Below are 17,093 nucleotides of genomic sequence, written 5' to 3' on the forward strand. Positions count from 1 at the left end.
CGCTGCCATCTATAAACCAGCAAAAGGTCCTCACCAGGCGCCAATAATCTTGAACTAGTCAGTAAGAAACAAAAGCTTGTTTTTTATAAGCCTCTGGATTTACGCTGTTATAGGAGTCTAAATGCACCAAAAACAGGGACTTACTCTTCTAGGCAATTTTTTTTTTTTTTGAGAAAGGGTTTCTTGTAGCTCAGGCTGGCCTCAAACCAGTAGTCAAGGATAACTGAATTCTTGATTTTTCTGCCTCTGTGCTGGGATTACAGGCGTTCGCCACCACACCTGGTTTGGGAAGTACTGGGGATTGAATTGAGGACTTCATAGGTGCCAGGTGAGTGCTCTACCGGTGGATCTGCCTCAGCCCTCTTCGTTCCTCTTTCAAAGCACCTCCAGGGGCTGGACTATGAAGTACCCAAAGATATGGTTGAGTAGCCTGTTTATCCTTTGGAAAGGAGATGCTCTTTCAGGCCTGGAGGCAGAAAAACTAGGGATATATAGAGTATTACTGTTAAACTGCCCAGAGGGTTTTGAAAACCAGTTATAAAGTGGACTTGAAGCTATGGTAAGTCCACCAGAAAACAGATCAAAAGGGAGCCTTTGATAGGTCTTTCTTTCTTTCTTTCTTTCTTTCTTTCTTTCTTTCTTTCTTTCTTTCTTTCTTCCCTTCCTTCCTTCTTTCTTTCTTTCTTCCTTTCTTTCTTTGGCATAAATCCAATCACAACATCCTTGGACAATGAAAATGAGGGTTTTTTCGGTTTGCTTGTTTTTGTCTCTAGACTACTATGGGCAGTAAACTTTGAGTCAGGGTCTCACTATGTAGCCCCCTGGCTGATTAGAACTCACAATGTAGACCAGGCTGGCCTCCAACTCACAGAGATATCCCTGCCTCTGTTTACCAAGTGCTGGGATTAAAGGTCTGCTGCCGTCCTTAGAGGATTTTTAAAACATTATCTTATCCTCAACCTCTGAGACTTTGCCTCTTTTCATGTTCTTCTTTTTTTTTTAATCTTTATCAGTCCCCAGAGTTGAGAGGCATCTGTAGAAATGAGTAAAAACCACTAAAATGGGAAGAAATAAAGGCTGTTTATTCTCAGTTTGAAAGGGATTTGGTGCCCTACCTTGCTTTTGATAGTCAGAGGCTGGCACAAGGTGGGTGGGGACAGGGAAGGGTTCAGGTACGCCCTGATGGAGGTTGGAGATGAGGCAACCTGAGGCTGGGTCCGTGTAATTGGTTGAGAAGCCTTTTGGCTTCCTCTGAACAAGTTAAGAGTAAACTACCAGCTACTGACCAAGCCCTGATAGTGTGGCCATGAGGCCTGCAGCGGTGACTCCAGAATTCCATTGTCACACAGAGTGTCTGGCTATTGTCTGATTGCATACGACTTCACATCCTTTCTGGTCCCCTCCTGGCAGGGTGCTGAGACTTGGACCACCCCAGCAGAGGACTGGAAGGAGGGGTGACTAGGCTGAGTCTCAGAGTGAGCAAAAATCCAGAGACCTTTACAGAGGAAACTAGCTGGGTGCAAATGGAGCTTTCTCCTCCCTCTTCCTGGACAGGTTGAGGGTGACACTGTCTTGGATGTCATAGGATTTAAAGTCAAGCCAGTCCTGCAAGACATGGCCCTGGAACTCGAGCTGCTGCTCCTGAGTCTGAAGGCCCTGCCGATCTTCAATCTGCTGTTTCAGGCTCAGGACAAATTCGAGGGGGTGGATGGCATAGGCGTGGCTCCTACCATCCGGGTTTTTCACAAAGACCTGGATCTCGGGGGAGATGGTGTCCAGAAGGCAGATGTGGATGTGGGAGAAGATTCCATAGTAGGCGAATGAACAGTGGCTTCCGAGGAGCTGCCGGGGGCCACCGGGCTCCTGAAAGGACAGGCGCTGCAGGCCCGAGTAGCCCCGGCTCCGTTGGATTTTCTCTTTAAGCTTCTTTATGGGTTCATAAGGGTTCATCCAGAGGATTAAATCGGAGTGACCCCACTGCTCCACGGTCACCTGGATATCTGGTGCTCTCTGCAAGAGAGGAGATGAGGTTAGGGTCACATTTCTGTCTGATGATCTGTTAATTCCCTTCGCAGATTCTTCTTCGCCATAGCAAAACTGGCTTCCTGGTCACTGTCACCATCAGCAAATGTGTGGGAGCGCTCTGCGTTTATAGGCTCTACGCTGGGCATCTCCCGGGAGCGCATTTGCAGCCCCCTGAAGTTGGGTCTCCTCCCACTCGTAACAAAGTGGTTGCGCACAGCAGGGTTTTGAAGGACTCTAAGCCTTGGGTTGTAAAACTTTCAAGAAAAAAAAATCCTACAGCCCAGCGGGGCAGGGGAAGAGGTGACATATATGTGTCACTCCAGCACTCAGAACGGGGGGAATTGTGAGTTTGAGAGAATTCTAGGATATGCAATGAAGCCCTGCTTCAAAAATCCCAGAGGCACAAACTGGGTGGTGGTGGCATAAGCCTTTCATTCTGGAATTTTGGAGGCAGAGGTGGGCAAAACTCTGTGAATCTGAGGCCAGTCTGGTCTATATAGACAGAGAGCTCCACAAAAGTCAGGGCTACACAGTCCTGGTTTTGTAAACAAACACCAGAGACATATGCTTTTCCTCCTATCCACTGGTTTATTTGGCTGCAGCCCCTCATTTTCTGTCTGCGCCTTATTTTAGAGCCTCTGCTCTAGTTTCTGCCACCCGCAGCCTTTTGTTCTCACATACACATTGCTCAGCCCCCTCCTATTCTTTTCTCTTCAACCTGGAGTGTCTTGAAAAGATAGATGGATGGATGGATGGATGGATGGATGGATGGATGGATGGATGATAGATAGATAGATAGATAGATAGATAGATAGATAGATTAGATAGATAGATAGTGTGTGTGTGTGTGTGAGAGAGAGAGAGAGAGAGAGAGAGAGAGAGAGAGAGAGAAAGAGAGAGAGAGAGAGAGCGCACATGTAGATGGCAGACAGCTCTCAGGAGTCATTTCTGTTCTTCCACCATGTGGGCTCCAGGGATTGGACTCAAGAAGTTGGGCCTCAGGCTTAGCCGCAAGCCCCCTTACCCATGGAGCCACCTCACCAGCATTTATATCCCATCTGGTGCTTTAGGCTCACCTCCAGCTTGAAGTTCCTGCAGGGACTCTTGCCTGGTGATTCTACCTGGCATTCACTGTCTGTTTCCAGAGTCTCACTAAAGATCTAACTGAGCCTTTGCTAGCAGGTTTTGCTGCTTATTAGCACAGTGAACTCAATTCACTGACCTAACCCTCTGTGGCCTCAGCTTGTTCCGAAAAAACGGAAACAACAGTACCTGCAGTAACAAAGAGTAAAGATAGTGATAATGTCAACCTTGTTCACAGAATTGTCTGTGAAGGTCCCTGGAGACAGCCCCTGGACAAGCACTTCGTAAACTGTAAATGCGAGATTAGCATGCTCTTTGCTGCGTCAGAGGTGTACCAGCATGCAGCGTGTCTGAGCACCTTCCATTTGCAGAGTCTCATCTCTTTCTGGAATCTGTCTTGCAGGTTTGTGCAAGCTTGCTTTAGCTTGCTTCTAACGGTGTTGTGTGCATTCCTTGAAGACAAATGCCTCGGTTCTGACCTTCCACACTTCCTCCTCCCTCTCAGCCCAGACCCCAGTCTAGTTCTGGCTCCCGAAGGCTGAGTGACTGGAGCTAGCTGAACTCAGCACACACAAGCAGTGATCGGGAACGTGAACCTGATAGTCCAGTAGGGGGAGAGTGTGAGGATGTAAAAGTTCAAACCTCAAGGTTTAGAAAGTCAAAGAGCACCGCAAGTTCACAGCTGGCTGAAGAGTGGTGTCATGGGCTTCTTGCCTCGCACCTAGCTGGGGGAACCAACACTGTGTAGGTGTAATGTTTGGATTGCCAGGCCACTCATGGTCCTGGGACAATCCATTACCTTCACAGTCCAGCTGGGGACCGGGGAGTCCCTGTTGTCATAGCAACAGTCCTGTTTCAGACACTGGTTGGCCCGCTGAGAAACTATGTCCCATCTGTACCCTTCCGCCACGTTGTGGGTGGGGTCTGCCGGGTCCAGGATGATGGGTCTGCAACACAGAGAGAGGATGCCCAGGCTCCTTCCAGACCGGGGAGAGACTTCTCAGTCACCACCCTTTCCCGCCACTGAGCATCTCTCCATCCCCCAGAGCTGTCAGTCAAGGAGGGCCTCACAATACCACCGGCAAGCAAGGGCATGGAGATGATGACGTTTTGGAGAGGATAAGGGCTGCTGGATGCATCCTGGAGCAATACCAGATGTCTGCTCTGGCAGGGGAGGCCTCTCGAGGTCAAGAGAGGCTGCACAAGCTTGTGGCCAAATTTGCTGAACAGCCTTTGATAACAGTGACACCACCAACATTTATCGATTGCGTTTGAAACACTGGGCCAGAACCCAAGTGACCCTGTTTTAATCCTCCCCACGGTTCTATACGGCTTATTCTTACTATTATTGCTATCCTTGTTTTAGGAGTGAAGAAATGGAGGCATAGACCTTAAGGTCTCATGGTTGATAGAGAAGGTTCTTAGGGTTCTAACTCTACTGCTTCAACAGGGACAGCTGGGCTGCCTCTAAGATGTCCCTCCTGTGTGCAAACAATGAATGACTAAACATTCCTGGCTTAAGTAAAGTCTGGTGGCCTCCGTGACTCCTTGGGGGAGTGCCTGAGGCAGACTCTGTGTCCCTAAGTAAGAGTGACACTTTTCGTTCCTGGGGCTTGGGACTCACGAGTGGTGACTCCAGCCCTGTGACAGAACGTGAAGCAGCTCCTGGGTGAGCTGGGTGAGCCGCACACCCTGAGCGCCAGCCTGCGGCTCCAAGCACCGCCATCTGCTGGATGATGAGGGAGCAGCTGCCCCACAGACCATCTCAGTCCACACCGAACACCAGTCTCTCTGCTTTTCCTGCCAGACTTGGCTGAGAGCTGTGGCCCAGTACCTTTCTCTCTTGAGCTGCTTTCTGACAAAGTCCGCGATGACTGGGTTCTGCAGGCTGTAGTACTTGGTCCAGTAGATGCAGATGAGCTCATAATCCTGCAGCAACTCCATCACAGTGGCGAGCCCTTCATCCAGTCTGAAGTTAGCATCCTCCTGGGTGCCCGCTTCCCATGCGTAGACAGTCAGTAGCTCCAGGGCATAGAGAGGGGGCAGGTTGGCCCGGGGGCACTTGTCTCTTACATACTGCAGAGAGGCGGGGGTGGAGGGTGGGGGGGGAAGACGGAGAGGGGTGTAAAGATCAAATGTAAGGAGGGCATCAGGTCCAGGGGCAAAAAGTCCAAAGTCTAATTCTAGTTCTACCTATTAACTGTGGGACTTGGCCAAGTTGTTTTCCCTCTCTGGTTCTTGGTTTCCCATTTTAGGATTAAGGGCCTAAGTTAGTAGACTTCAAATTGTATTTGAGTTCAAATTTAGGGGAATATAATTTATTTTTGAATCTCTTGTTCTTCCTGTGTGCGTGTGTGTATGTACGTGTGTGTACATGTGTTCGTGTGCATGTGTGTGATGTGTGTGCATGCATGTGTATGTGTGTGCATGTGTGCGCATGAATGTGTGTGTGTGCGTGTATGTGTGTGCGTGAGCATGTGTGTGCATGCTACGGTGTGCTGCAGGTATGGAGGTCAGAACTCAGTTACGTAAAGCTAGTTTTTTTCTTCAACCTTTACGTGGGTTCCTGGGGTCAGGTTAAATTCTAGCTCCCAGGCTGTGTGGCAAGCATGCTTAATCCACTGAGACATCTCACCAGATGAATTTGAAATCCTTTTAGCATGTATAAGTGTGTGACAATGCATGTACATGATGTGGTGACTAGAGGTCAGCGTGATGTACTCCCTCAGTCACTGTCCTCGGCACATTTTGAGACAGGCTCTCTCGCTGAACTTGGTGCTGTGGAACATTAGCTTAATGTGGCTTACATTCATTTCTGTTGTGGAACACTTGCTTAATGCTGCAAAGATGTGTTGCATTTGTTTAACTCTGTGAAGCTGTGTTACTGTGCCTGCCTAAAACACCTGATTGATTGAATAGAGAACTGAACGGCCAATAGCAAGGCAGCAGAAAGAATAGGCGTGCCTGGCAGGCAGAGAAAATAGGAGGAGGAAAAGAGGGATAAGGAAGCAAGAGCGATCAAGAAGCGATGAAAGAAGGGGCCAGCCTCCCAACCCCCCAATCCCCAGCCATCCAACCCCCAGCCACCCAACCACCCAACCCCCAGCCACCCAACCACCCAGCCACCCATCTTCCCAGCCCCAACCCCCCAGTCCCCAGCCACCCAATCCCCCAACTCCCAGCCCCCCAGCTTCCCAGCCCCCCAGCTTCCCAGCCCCCAACCTCCCAGCCACCCAGCTTCCCAGCCCCCCAACTCCCAGCCACCCAGCCACCCAACCCCCCAACCTCCCAGCCACCCAGCTTCCCAGTCCCCCAACCCCCCAGTCCCCCAGTTCCCCAGCCTCCCCAACCCCCTAGCCAGCCATGAAGTAAGAGTGAAAGGAAGATTACAGAAGTAAGAAAATGAAAACACCCAGAAGTAAAAGGTAGATGGATAATTTAAATTAAGAAAGCAGGCAAGAAGTAAGCCAAGCTAAGGCCGGGCACTTATAAGTAATAATAAGCCACTGGGCGGTGGTGGCGCACACCTTTAATCCCAGCACTTGGGAGGCAGAGGCAGGCGGATCTCTGTGAGTTTCAGGCCAACAAGAGCTAGTTCCAGGACAGGCTCCAAAACTACAGAGAAACTCTGTCTTGAAAAACCAAAAATAAACAAAAAAAAAAAAAAAAAAAAAAGGAAAGAAAAGAAAGAAATAATAAGTCTCCATGTGCATGATTTATTTGGGAGCTGGGTGGCAGGCTCCCCAAAGAGTAAAGAATCCCAAAACAACCAACTACATGTGTGTATGACAGATGAGCACATTGATTAGAATATAACCCATCCACAGGTAATATCTTTTCCTTATGCCAGAATAGCAAATTTATGGACTGTTTTTGAGACAGAGTCTCACTGTGTAGCCCAGCCTGGCCTGGAGCTCACTATATAGTACAGGCTGATCCTCTTGCTTCAGTCTCCCGAGTCCTGTGGTTACAGGTGTGTGCTATCGCGCCTCACCTTTATCTTCGTGTATTTTTATTTTACAAGAAAACCACTCCCGCTAACACGAGTGCGTGCGTGCATGTGTGTGTATGTCTCTGTGTGTGTGTGTGTCTGTGTGTGTGTGCGCGCGTGGTGAAGCAGTTTCTGATTCCTCTCTCAGTTTAGATAGCTCTACACACCCTCTTACATTGCTGGGTACTTCTCAGATGTGTAGTTACCAAGGCTGGTTCATTCAGTGATGACCAGGACACTCAGAAACAACCATCACCGAAAAGCAGAATAGTGTGAGTGGATTTCAGGAAATCTCTCCTCTCCTTTGTCTTGAACTTGTTGGGTTTGTTGTTCACAAACCCCAGGAGCAGAGTCAGCCAAAGGAGGCTGTAACTGCAGGCTGCAAATGTCCCAGTGTTGCAGAATATTTGCTCAATTATGCAAAGACGTGCTGCCTTTGTTTAATTATGTAAAGATGTGCTGCTGTTTTACCTTGCCTGCCTAAGGCACCTGGTTGGTCTAATAAAAAGCTGAATGGCCAATAGCAAGGGAGGAGGGATAGGTGGGACTTCTAGGCAGGGGGTGAAAGTAGGAGGAGAAATTTAGGCTCAAAAGAAAAGCAGACAACAGGGAGATGCCGTGGGCCAGACAGACAGAAACGGAGGAAGAAGGAAAGTAGGACATACAGAATGAAAGAAAAAAAAGGTAAAAAGCCCTGAGGCAAACCATAAATGAATAGAAACAGGCTAAATTAAGTTAAAAGAGCTGGTGGGACAAGCCTAAACTAAGGCTGAGCATTTATAATTAATAATAAGTCTCCATGTCTTTATTTCGGAGCTGGTTGGTGGCCCAAAGAAAATGCCAGCTACATCCTAGCTTTCTTCCACTCTTTCTCCCATTCTTCCCCTAACCTTGTTTTCTCTTGAGGCCCCCCAACCTGGCAGCCCCTGACCTGCTGGTACCAGTGCTTGACCAACCGCAGGAAGCTCTTCAGTTTAGTTGGCCGATGCTTCACGAAGTTTCTCTGCAGCTCGCTGAAGGATGGAGAGAAACTTCCTGGGTACCCATTAGCCTTGATCAGATTCACATAGACCTCAGGGGGTGGCTGAGAGTTGGTACACGAAGGCCCTGAGGAGAGTGGAAACAGAGACCGAGTGAAGATTTCGGAAGCCCTTGGAAACCAAGTAGTCATTTGGGAAGGACCTGGTCATTCTGTGTGCAGGGAGACTGGAGAGCTTGGGTGAAGGTCTTTCCAGTGGGGTTCATATTCTCCCCCACACCCCATTTCTTCCCACACCCCATTTCTCCCCTATACCCCATTTCTCCCCACACCCCATTTCTCCCCACACCCCATTTCTCCCCACACCCCATTTCTCCCCACACCCCATTTCTCCCCCACACCCCATTTCTCCCCCACATCCCATTTCTCCCCACACCCCATTTCTCCCCACACCCCATTTCTCCCCACACCCCATTTCTCCCCACACCCCATTTCTCCCCTACACCCCATTTCTACCCACACCCCATTTCTCCCCTACACCCCATTTCTCCCCCACACCCCATTTCTCCCTTACACCCCATTTCTCCCCTTACATCCCATTTCTCCCCACACCCCATTTCTCCCCACACCCCATTTCTCCCCACACCCCATTTCTCCCCACACCCCATTTCTCCCCCCACACCCCATTTCTCCCCACACCCCATTTCTCTCCCCACACCCCATTTCTCCCCCGCACCCCATTTCTCCCCTATACCCCATTTCTCCTCCTATACCCCATTTCTCCCCCTACACCCCATTTCTCTCTCTGATTTTTTTTTCCAGGACAGAGTTTCGCTGTGTAGCTCTAGCTGTCCTGAAACTCACTCTATAAACAAGGCTGGCCTCGAAGTCACAGGGATCCGCCTGCCTCTGCCTCCCAAGCATTGTGGTTAAAAGCGTGCACTATCACCACCAAACTTTTCTGGTGAGGTTCTTGAAAAACAAAACAAAACAACAAAAAAAAAACCCCACTTCATTCTTTAAATTTCACTTTGGTGACTTGTTACATAGACTGGCCCGGCCTCAAACCCTTAGCAATCCACCTGATCCTGTCTCCTGAGTGCTGGGATGAAAGACATCCTCCACCACACCCAGCCTGGAGGGCCAGCTTTGCGCTCTCCATGTTTCGGGTTGTCCCTGGATGTCCCCCACACTTCCAGCTTTCCTTAATGTCTGTTTTATCAATAGCTCTCTTTCTAGGAGATTGGTTGGAATCTGCCGCTATTCACTGGGGAGAACCGAGTGCTGGCCACCCTGTGAATGACTTCCTTCCTGAGGCTGGATCCCACTTCTAACACCAATGGAGCAATGACGCACATCCTGTAATCAGTGGGAGTTGGCGCACAATACAAAACTCTTTAGAGTTTGGATTTGGAGATTTATGTGTTTTTTATATATCCACGTGTCTGCACATGTGCCTTCATGAGTTTGTATGTGCACAACACGCATGGGTGCTCAGGGAGGTCAGAAGAGGGCGCTGGATCCTATGGAGCTGGAGGTTCAGGTAGTTGTGAGCTGCCACATGGTTATAAACTAGGTCCTCTGCTAGAATCTCCCTGAAGCACCGAGCCATCTTTCCAGGCCTGGTTTGGATAGTAAGTCTTCCTGAAGACACACATGCTAAAGGTCTAGCTGTCAATCTGAGGTGCTGTATGTAGGGTGGGAGCAGAACCTTTGAGGGGTGGAGACTAGGGGACGGATGTCAGGCCATTGGGGCTGCCTCTTAAGGGAACACAGAGACACTTCTCATCTAGACAGCTCCCCCCCCCCCCACTCCCACCACTCCTTCCTGGAAGATGAGCAAGTCTCTTCTTCCATACATTGCTCCACGCTCTCCTGGCGTGTCGGCCAGAAACAACTGGAAGAAGCACGTGATTGGTTGCTGAAGCCTCTGACACCGTGAGCCCAGCCCCAGCTTGCCTCCTTTTAAGTTGCTTGTCCTGGATGTTTTGTCCCAGGATGATGAAGCTTACGGACATCAGATTGGGGTCACTGGCCTCAGAGTAAAACATTGGTGGATAGCCAACACAGACAAAACAGCAGGTGTAGGTGACTTAGCCGCCTAGCTCTGAGGCTGCCCTCAGTTAATGGGTACACACTGCAGAGCAATGGGGCGGTGAGTGAGGTGGAGGAGGTCTCTACAGTAATCATTTGAGTTCTTCAGGGGCAGAAAGCCAGTTACTCGGGGCTGAGTAAGGCATTTAGTGCCTTCCCCTTTCTGTTTTAATTCCCTAATGAGGTGCGTGTCCCCTAGTGCTGCCCTTGCCACAGGTCTGCTTCTGGGAATGAAGTGCGTGTCCAGACACTGCAAGTGTCTTGTAGGAAGGACTCAGTTCCTGATCTGATCCTTCCCACGGTAAGCCCTTTCCTGAATATTATCTGGTGGTTCCCCAGCATAGCTCCTCATTTTCCACTGTGTGCCGTGTGTTCAGTGTGCCTCTGTTTCCCAACTTTGAGTGTGTGAGTCTTGAGCACACTGTGGCAGCTGAGCCCCAGTCCAGGACGTGGGTAGGATGGAGGAATGTCTGTGGCCACCAGACGCAGGGGGTAACAGTCTCCTGAGGCTGGCAGGCTGGGCATGTAGGACTTCTGTTCCCCTTACCTAGGACTCTGTAGGCAGGCACGATGGTGACAGTAATGGGCTCCCAGGTCTCCCTTGTCCGGATAGTGAAGATGAGACCTCTGGGGACTCCTTCAGTCACTCTCAGGTTACTGAGCCCAAGGTCCACTAGGTCTTGGCAATAGAATATACTTTTCTGGATCAGTCTCAGTGCGGCCTGGTGGTGCTTAGCCTCTTCCTGGAAGCTGTGGAAGCAGCTCAGGAACACCACCAGCTCCACATCCGCCGTACTCCTAAGCACTGTGCCATTCCCGAAGGAGCCCACCTGCAGAAGACAGAACTCTGTCATTCCCAAGGCCCTCTGTCATGTGCCCGGCAACCTTGGGGCCCTTCACGCAATAGATCCCTTTAATATATAGTCCTTCCACAAGGGCTAGAGAGAAGCGCTGCCGTCCCGTGCCACAGGGGCAGACAGATGGAGGATGAATTTGGTGCTCGGGAGCTCTGGCTGCTGGCACCCAGCACCAGGCTTCCTTATGTTCTCCTTCCTGATACAGGGTCTCCCTGCGCAGTCCACAGCTGGCCTGGAACTTGCCGTGTATCTTGGGCTGCCCTCGACTCATGATCGTCCTGATGGAGTCAGTCTCCCAGGCAATGGGGACAGATGTGCCCCCACCATAGCAGCCCTTGCTTATCCACTGACTGCACCATCCAGCTTTGGAGACTCAGTCTTGTCCAACCCAGGGAAATGCCTGCCCCAAGGGAACAATGACAGAGTATCCCTAATCTGAAAACCCAAAATGTTCAAAATCCAAGAGTATTTTAACTGCCACCACGAGCAGAAAATTCCACACCTAATCTCATGTGACCAGAAATATTGTACATAATTGCCTTTGGGCTATATGAAAACATGAATTTATGAGTAGATCTGCTCCCTGTCTTTTTTTTAAAGATTTATTTATTATGTGTACAGTGTTCTGTCTGCATATTTGCTTGCAGGCCAGAAGAGGGCACCAGATCTCAGTACAGATGGTTGTGAGTCACCATGTGGGTGCTGGGAATTGAACTCAGAACCTCTGGAAGAGCAGCCAGTGCTCTTAACAGCAACTGAGCCGTCTCTTCAGCTTCTCGGTCCTATCTTAAGATATCTTATTATGTTTATGTAAACAGGTCAAAGCTTAGTTGGGGGGGGATGTCTAAACCCAAAACACTCTGGGCCTTAGGGATCTGATAAGGGGCTCCCAGCTTGTAGAATTATCTACTGCACGGGCTGCGAAATAGTCAGCTTCATCCATCCATGCTCCCTCCTTCCCTTAAATTATATTTGGATGAATCAGGGAGCCGCCATGATGGTAGGCAAGCACTTTTGTGTTAGAACTGTATGCCTAGCCCTGCCCTTGAATCTTATCCCTGATTTGTCTGCTATGTGATCATTAGGAGCCCAAAGTCCATCATGAATGAAATGAAAAAACGCTGATGAATGGGAATCAATAGAACACAGGGAAAGTCAGTTAAAATGCTGAATGCCAAGGCTGGCTGTGGGGTCCTGGATGTCAGCAGCGGTGTCTCTTCCTTTTCAGCTAGTTGACTCCCCAACTTCCTAGACATTGGTTGCCCCGCCTCTTAATGGTAGGAGACTGAACCGTTTATTTATTTTATTTATTCGTGTGTATGAGTGTGTATGAGTGTGTGTGCACACACACGTGGAGGTCAGAGGACAACTATTGGGAGTTAGTCCCTTCATTTCACCACGTGGGTTCCTGGGATTACACTTGGGTTGTCAGGCTTGGTAGTAGACACCTTCCATGCTGAGCCACCCTGCAGGCCCCAGAACCCTCCTGGCGTACAAGGCCCTCCATCTCTCTGGCTCACCTCTTTCTCACCCCATGTTGGTTGACCTGGGACTGCTGGGGAAGGGTCAGTCTCCAGGTGGCTACCTTTCCTGGTCAGTAGAGTCACTGCAGAAATTAAAATCCTGCAGCCCCAGTATGCGGCACCAGCAAGGCCATTGAAGGCATTTTTCTTTTCTAATCACCATGGAGATGGCCCGTGAGGGAAAATCAGACACCTGCAGTCTTTATTCCGCATTTTTATTCTGATCCCAGCATTCAGACTCGGTATTCCTACCCTGAGCGGAAGGACCACAGCTTGATGCTGAGTGTGGGCAAAGGTTGTGTCTATACCGCCCTCTCCTTCCTGATCCCTCCGCAGGCCGAGCTCTTGCTCTTTCCTGAGCAGCTTAGAGCAAACTTCACGATTGGCCTCTGCTGAAATTGCTCACACCTGATTGGTTAGATGAGCATTCAGTCATGTGGAGAACTCAGCACCCCGCCCCTCCGCCGGGAATTCCAAGGATGCAGAGAATGAAGGCTTTGAGTCTAAGGTTCATTCTCTGTGGGCCTTACTCTTTGGGTGTGACTGTCATTTAGTGGGTTAGGGAAGGAGAACTGTGGCTTAGCCGGTAACATCTGTTGCCATCAAAACTCATACTGTTTGTTGACTCTTCCGCTTCCTAGATACTTTTTATTCTATCCACTGCTTTCTCAAGTTTGTCAGGAAGGGAGTGGTCTGGAGGATGGCCTTGCCCAAGAGAGAAGTCCCGTGGACCAGAAAGAAGTTCTAGACAAGGGGGCTGGAGAGATGGCTCAGCGGTTAGGAGCATTGCCTGCTATACCAAAGGTCCTGAGTTCAATTCCCAGCAACCACATGGTGGCTCACAACCATCTGTAATGAGTTCTGGCGCCCTCTGCTGGCCTTCAGGCATACAGACAGAATATTGTATACATAATAATAATAGTAATAATAATAGTAATAATAATAGTAAAGAAGTTCTAGACAAATGTCACAATGAAACCTTTATGTCTAAGAATTTACAGCCTCAGTGCTGGGCAGTGAGAGATGATGTTCGGGATGCTACAGTCACAGAAGGGCACCGTCCAAGTCACACAGCTGGTGAGAGGAAAAGCCCAGAGACAAATCCAGGTCTGTGTAGTGACAGGGCACGGACTGCCACTTCTAAATCAGGTGTCTGGGGCTTTGGAGACAGGATTGGTGCAAGGAAGGCACAGCGGCTCAGGGCTGCTAAATTCTTCCCAAGAGCAAAAGTTAAAGCCTTTGGCTGGGAGTCCAGAGCCCTTATTCTAGTCTGGATGTGTGTGGCGTTTGGATATGCCACCCTCTCTGTGTGTCAGTCTCCTTCGTGTAAATGAACAATCTGCTGAGGCTAATTCTCCAAAGTTGCGCGCGCGCGTGTGTGCGTGTGTGCGTGTGTGTGTGTGTGTGTGTGTGCGTGCGTGTGTGTGCATGCCTACGTGTGCAGGCCAGAGGTCAACCTTGGGTAACATTCCCAAGACTGTCCATCTTGGTTTTTGACAAAAGGTCTCTTACTGTGTGCTGGGGCTTGCTGATTGGCTAAGCTGGTGGACCAGGGATTTCTCAGGAGTGGAAATCGCACCCAGGTCCCACCCCTTCCAGGTCTGCCGACCTCTGCCTTTCTCGAGCTGTGATCCCAGCTAGCACAGAGGGTGGATGAGGCAGCAGAGGAAGGATTTGGGGGGGGGGAATTCTTAGTGTAGTGAGAATTTTGGGGCACAGTTTGAGTATTCAAATTTAAATCCCAGCTCTGAGGCCAGCTGTGCAAACCCTAAGCAAGCCACATTGCCCCCTCAGCATCCATTATAAAAATCTTTCTGTTATCAAAAAAATAAAGCATGGACGAATAGGAAAAAATACAAAGATCACCCAGGCACCCAGCACATCAGAACCCGTCACTTCTGTGTCTGTCTGTCTTTTGTCTGTCCAGAGCCTCGAACATGCTAGGTTTGCACTTGAGCACCGAGCTACATCTCAACAGGCAGCAAGGAACTTTGTTCCGAAACAGCGCAGCACGTGAGGCCCCCAAAAGAAAGACTCCTCCCCAGCAGGCGCTATAAGACTTGACAAACAGCCGTCTGCTTACCAAATGTATTCCATATTGAACATTTACCAGTTGCTCCCAAACACACACACACCACACACACACACACACACACACACACACACACACTTTCTCTTTCTCCTTATCTGAAACTTGTAACCCAGGCTGCCTTCCTACCCATGATCCTCTTGCTTCCACCTCCCGAGTGCTGAGATCACAGGAGTGGACCCCTCATATCAGGCTCCCCAAACTGTATCTTACAGATCATGCACCAGGATCCAATGAGAGGCTTCACATTGCGTGTGGCCATTATAACTCGTACACCTCTGCTCGACTCATCTGTAAAGTGGGAAAAAATTGTACCTCACGGAGCATAAGCCTTGATGGGAGAACATTAAGGGTTAGGCTATTGCGTTCCCCGAAGGAGGTCTGTTATTAGCTTCTTTACCAGCTCACTCTGCTCAAGGCAGTGGCTGTAGACAGGGAGCTGGGGTATCCTGAGATGTCCGTGTGAACTAGGCACTGTGGGCTGAGGCCCCGGCTCCGCTGGGTTTTGCCTATCTTGGCTGGGAACGGATGGTCAGTCTTACCTTGACCACTTTCAACACCTGCACCTCCCGGGCCAGCCCGCGCTCTCCGTGGAAGTTCTCCTGTCTCAGGAGCTCTTCCACAACCCTCACAGTCTCCAGCACCTGGTCTTTCCATTCTCTGGTTGGCTGCAGCCGCTGAGCCACAAAGGAGTCCAACTTGGAGGCTGGGAAGCTGTACAGCTCCTGGGCCAATGCCATGGCAGCCCCACCAATGCAAGCCGCGCTGCAGGGTTATATAGCCAACTCCCCCGCACACACCTCCTTTCTTAAGGCGGCTCCTTCCCAGCTGCCCTCTGGCATCCCGTGGTGAAAAGGGTGGGAAAAGAGAGGAATAGGGAGTAATGAGCTAGTTGGGGTTCCCCTTCTTGGAGATTTATTGTCATTGGAGGTGTGCCGGGGGACGGGAGCTCAGAGCTGGCAGGATGGGGCCACCTTAACAAGGCTGGCATCCGGCCAATTTTTGTGCTGTAAGTTTCGATTCTCAACATTTGTAGTTTCCCTTTTGTGACGTGTGTAAACTGAAATTGGCTTGAGCTTGACCTTCTGGGGACACCTTGTCTGGATGACTCAGGCCAGCTGCCCGCACCCATTATGGTTTGGAAAGAGAAAGGGCCTACTCATGGTTGTGGGAAGGAGTGAGGCCTCTGGAATCGAAAGGACACTTTCAAGCCCTGTGCCTTACCAGATGCTTCCTCTTGGACCCTCCTATTTTATTTTAAAAAAAAAAATCTTAAAATTTTAAATTATATTTAGTTATTTGGGTTTTTTTGAGGGGGAGAGGGGTATGTGCCATGGCACAAATGTGGGGGTCAGAGGACAACCTGCAGGGGCCAGTTCTCCACTTCCACAACATGGGTTCCAGGAATCGAACTCAGGTCATCCGACTTGGCAGCAAGCACCTTTAAATACTGAGCCATCTTGCTGACCCAGACTAACCCATTGAGGTGGCCGTTATCTCTAAACCCAGTTAGTGCTGCTGAAACGTAAGACTACCGAGTAGAGAAAATACGTGGTCAAGAATTTCTGTTTTCTTACAAAACATTTACTAAATGACTGGCAGAAACCATATTAGGAAGGCAAAATAAGAAAAGCTTCATGCCCCACAGGGCTCTCTGAGCAACGGGGCAGACTCTAGCGAGGAGATCCCTAGAGCCTGGTGTGGTGCTTTCTCAGCTGCCCCGAGTCGGGGCAGGGACCTAGCAGGAGGCCAGGAAGAAGAATGTGTTTAGGCTGCAGGCAGTGCCAGCAAACTCCTGTTTAACATGGATCTCAGAGACCGCATCAGAGGGTACGGTAGCTTGGAGGAAAGTTTGAAGAGGGTGTGAAGCCCTAGACTCAGTCCCTCAGAACAACGAACTCAAACAAACTAGGAATCAGCCAGAAAGGAGGAAGTGAGTGTTGGCTGAGGAGCGGGAACAAGCCTGGTGTCAGGGACTCACAGGGTGAAGAGGCCTTGACATTCGGTGAAGAGGGATATACCTGGGTGGGGAGCTCAGTGCTGTTCACTCACGTATCCCGTTTTCCTGTATTCACCCATCCAACAAACATTTACTGAGCCCTTACTATGCTCCAGGCAGGAGAATCCCTGTCCCCAGAGAACTTACCTGCTAGTGGTAGAAACGGACAACGAGAAGGATATATATATATACAGGATATATATATGTGTGTGTGTATGTATATACATATATGTATATATATATATATGATAAAATTAATAAAAATGAGAGTAGGTAAAAGGTGGATGAGAACTAAGCAGAAAAATAAAACAGAGAAAGGAGCCAATAGGTTGTGTGTGTGTGTGTGTGTGATTTAGGTACTTGGTCTATATAATCCAGGAGGGCTTATTTGAGAAGGTGAACTTGAACAAAGACAAGAAGGCAGTGCAGACTGAGTCACATGTACAGCAGATG

The 17,093-nt window shown here is 49.5% G+C and overlaps 1 protein-coding gene across 2 annotated transcripts; it reads right to left on the minus strand.

The window, feature by feature from the left end:
• Nucleotides 1–1,061: 1,061 nt before the first annotated feature.
• Nucleotides 1,062–15,479, minus strand: Oasl (2'-5'-oligoadenylate synthetase like). 2 transcript variants are annotated; one of them, XM_038344707.1, is made up of 6 exons: nucleotides 15,184–15,466; nucleotides 10,720–11,002; nucleotides 8,031–8,206; nucleotides 4,943–5,184; nucleotides 3,908–4,055; nucleotides 1,062–2,010 (listed from the first exon to the last, which is right to left on the minus strand). In XM_038344707.1, the coding sequence occupies exons 1-6, from the start codon at nucleotides 15,379–15,381 to the stop codon at nucleotides 1,510–1,512; spliced, it is 1,548 nt and encodes a 515-aa protein (XP_038200635.1). In that variant the 5' UTR covers nucleotides 15,382–15,466; the 3' UTR covers nucleotides 1,062–1,509. The 2 variants fall into 2 exon arrangements, with proteins under 2 accessions (XP_038200635.1, XP_038200636.1); XM_038344708.1 differs by lacking the exons at nucleotides 1,062–2,010; nucleotides 4,943–5,184 and having other exon boundaries at nucleotides 3,945–4,055; nucleotides 15,184–15,479.
• Between the last annotated feature and the right edge of the window lie 1,614 nt (nucleotides 15,480–17,093).

Source organism: Arvicola amphibius, chromosome 10, assembly GCF_903992535.2.
Source record: "Arvicola amphibius chromosome 10, mArvAmp1.2, whole genome shotgun sequence".
Lineage (NCBI taxonomy): Eukaryota > Metazoa > Chordata > Mammalia > Rodentia > Cricetidae > Arvicola > Arvicola amphibius.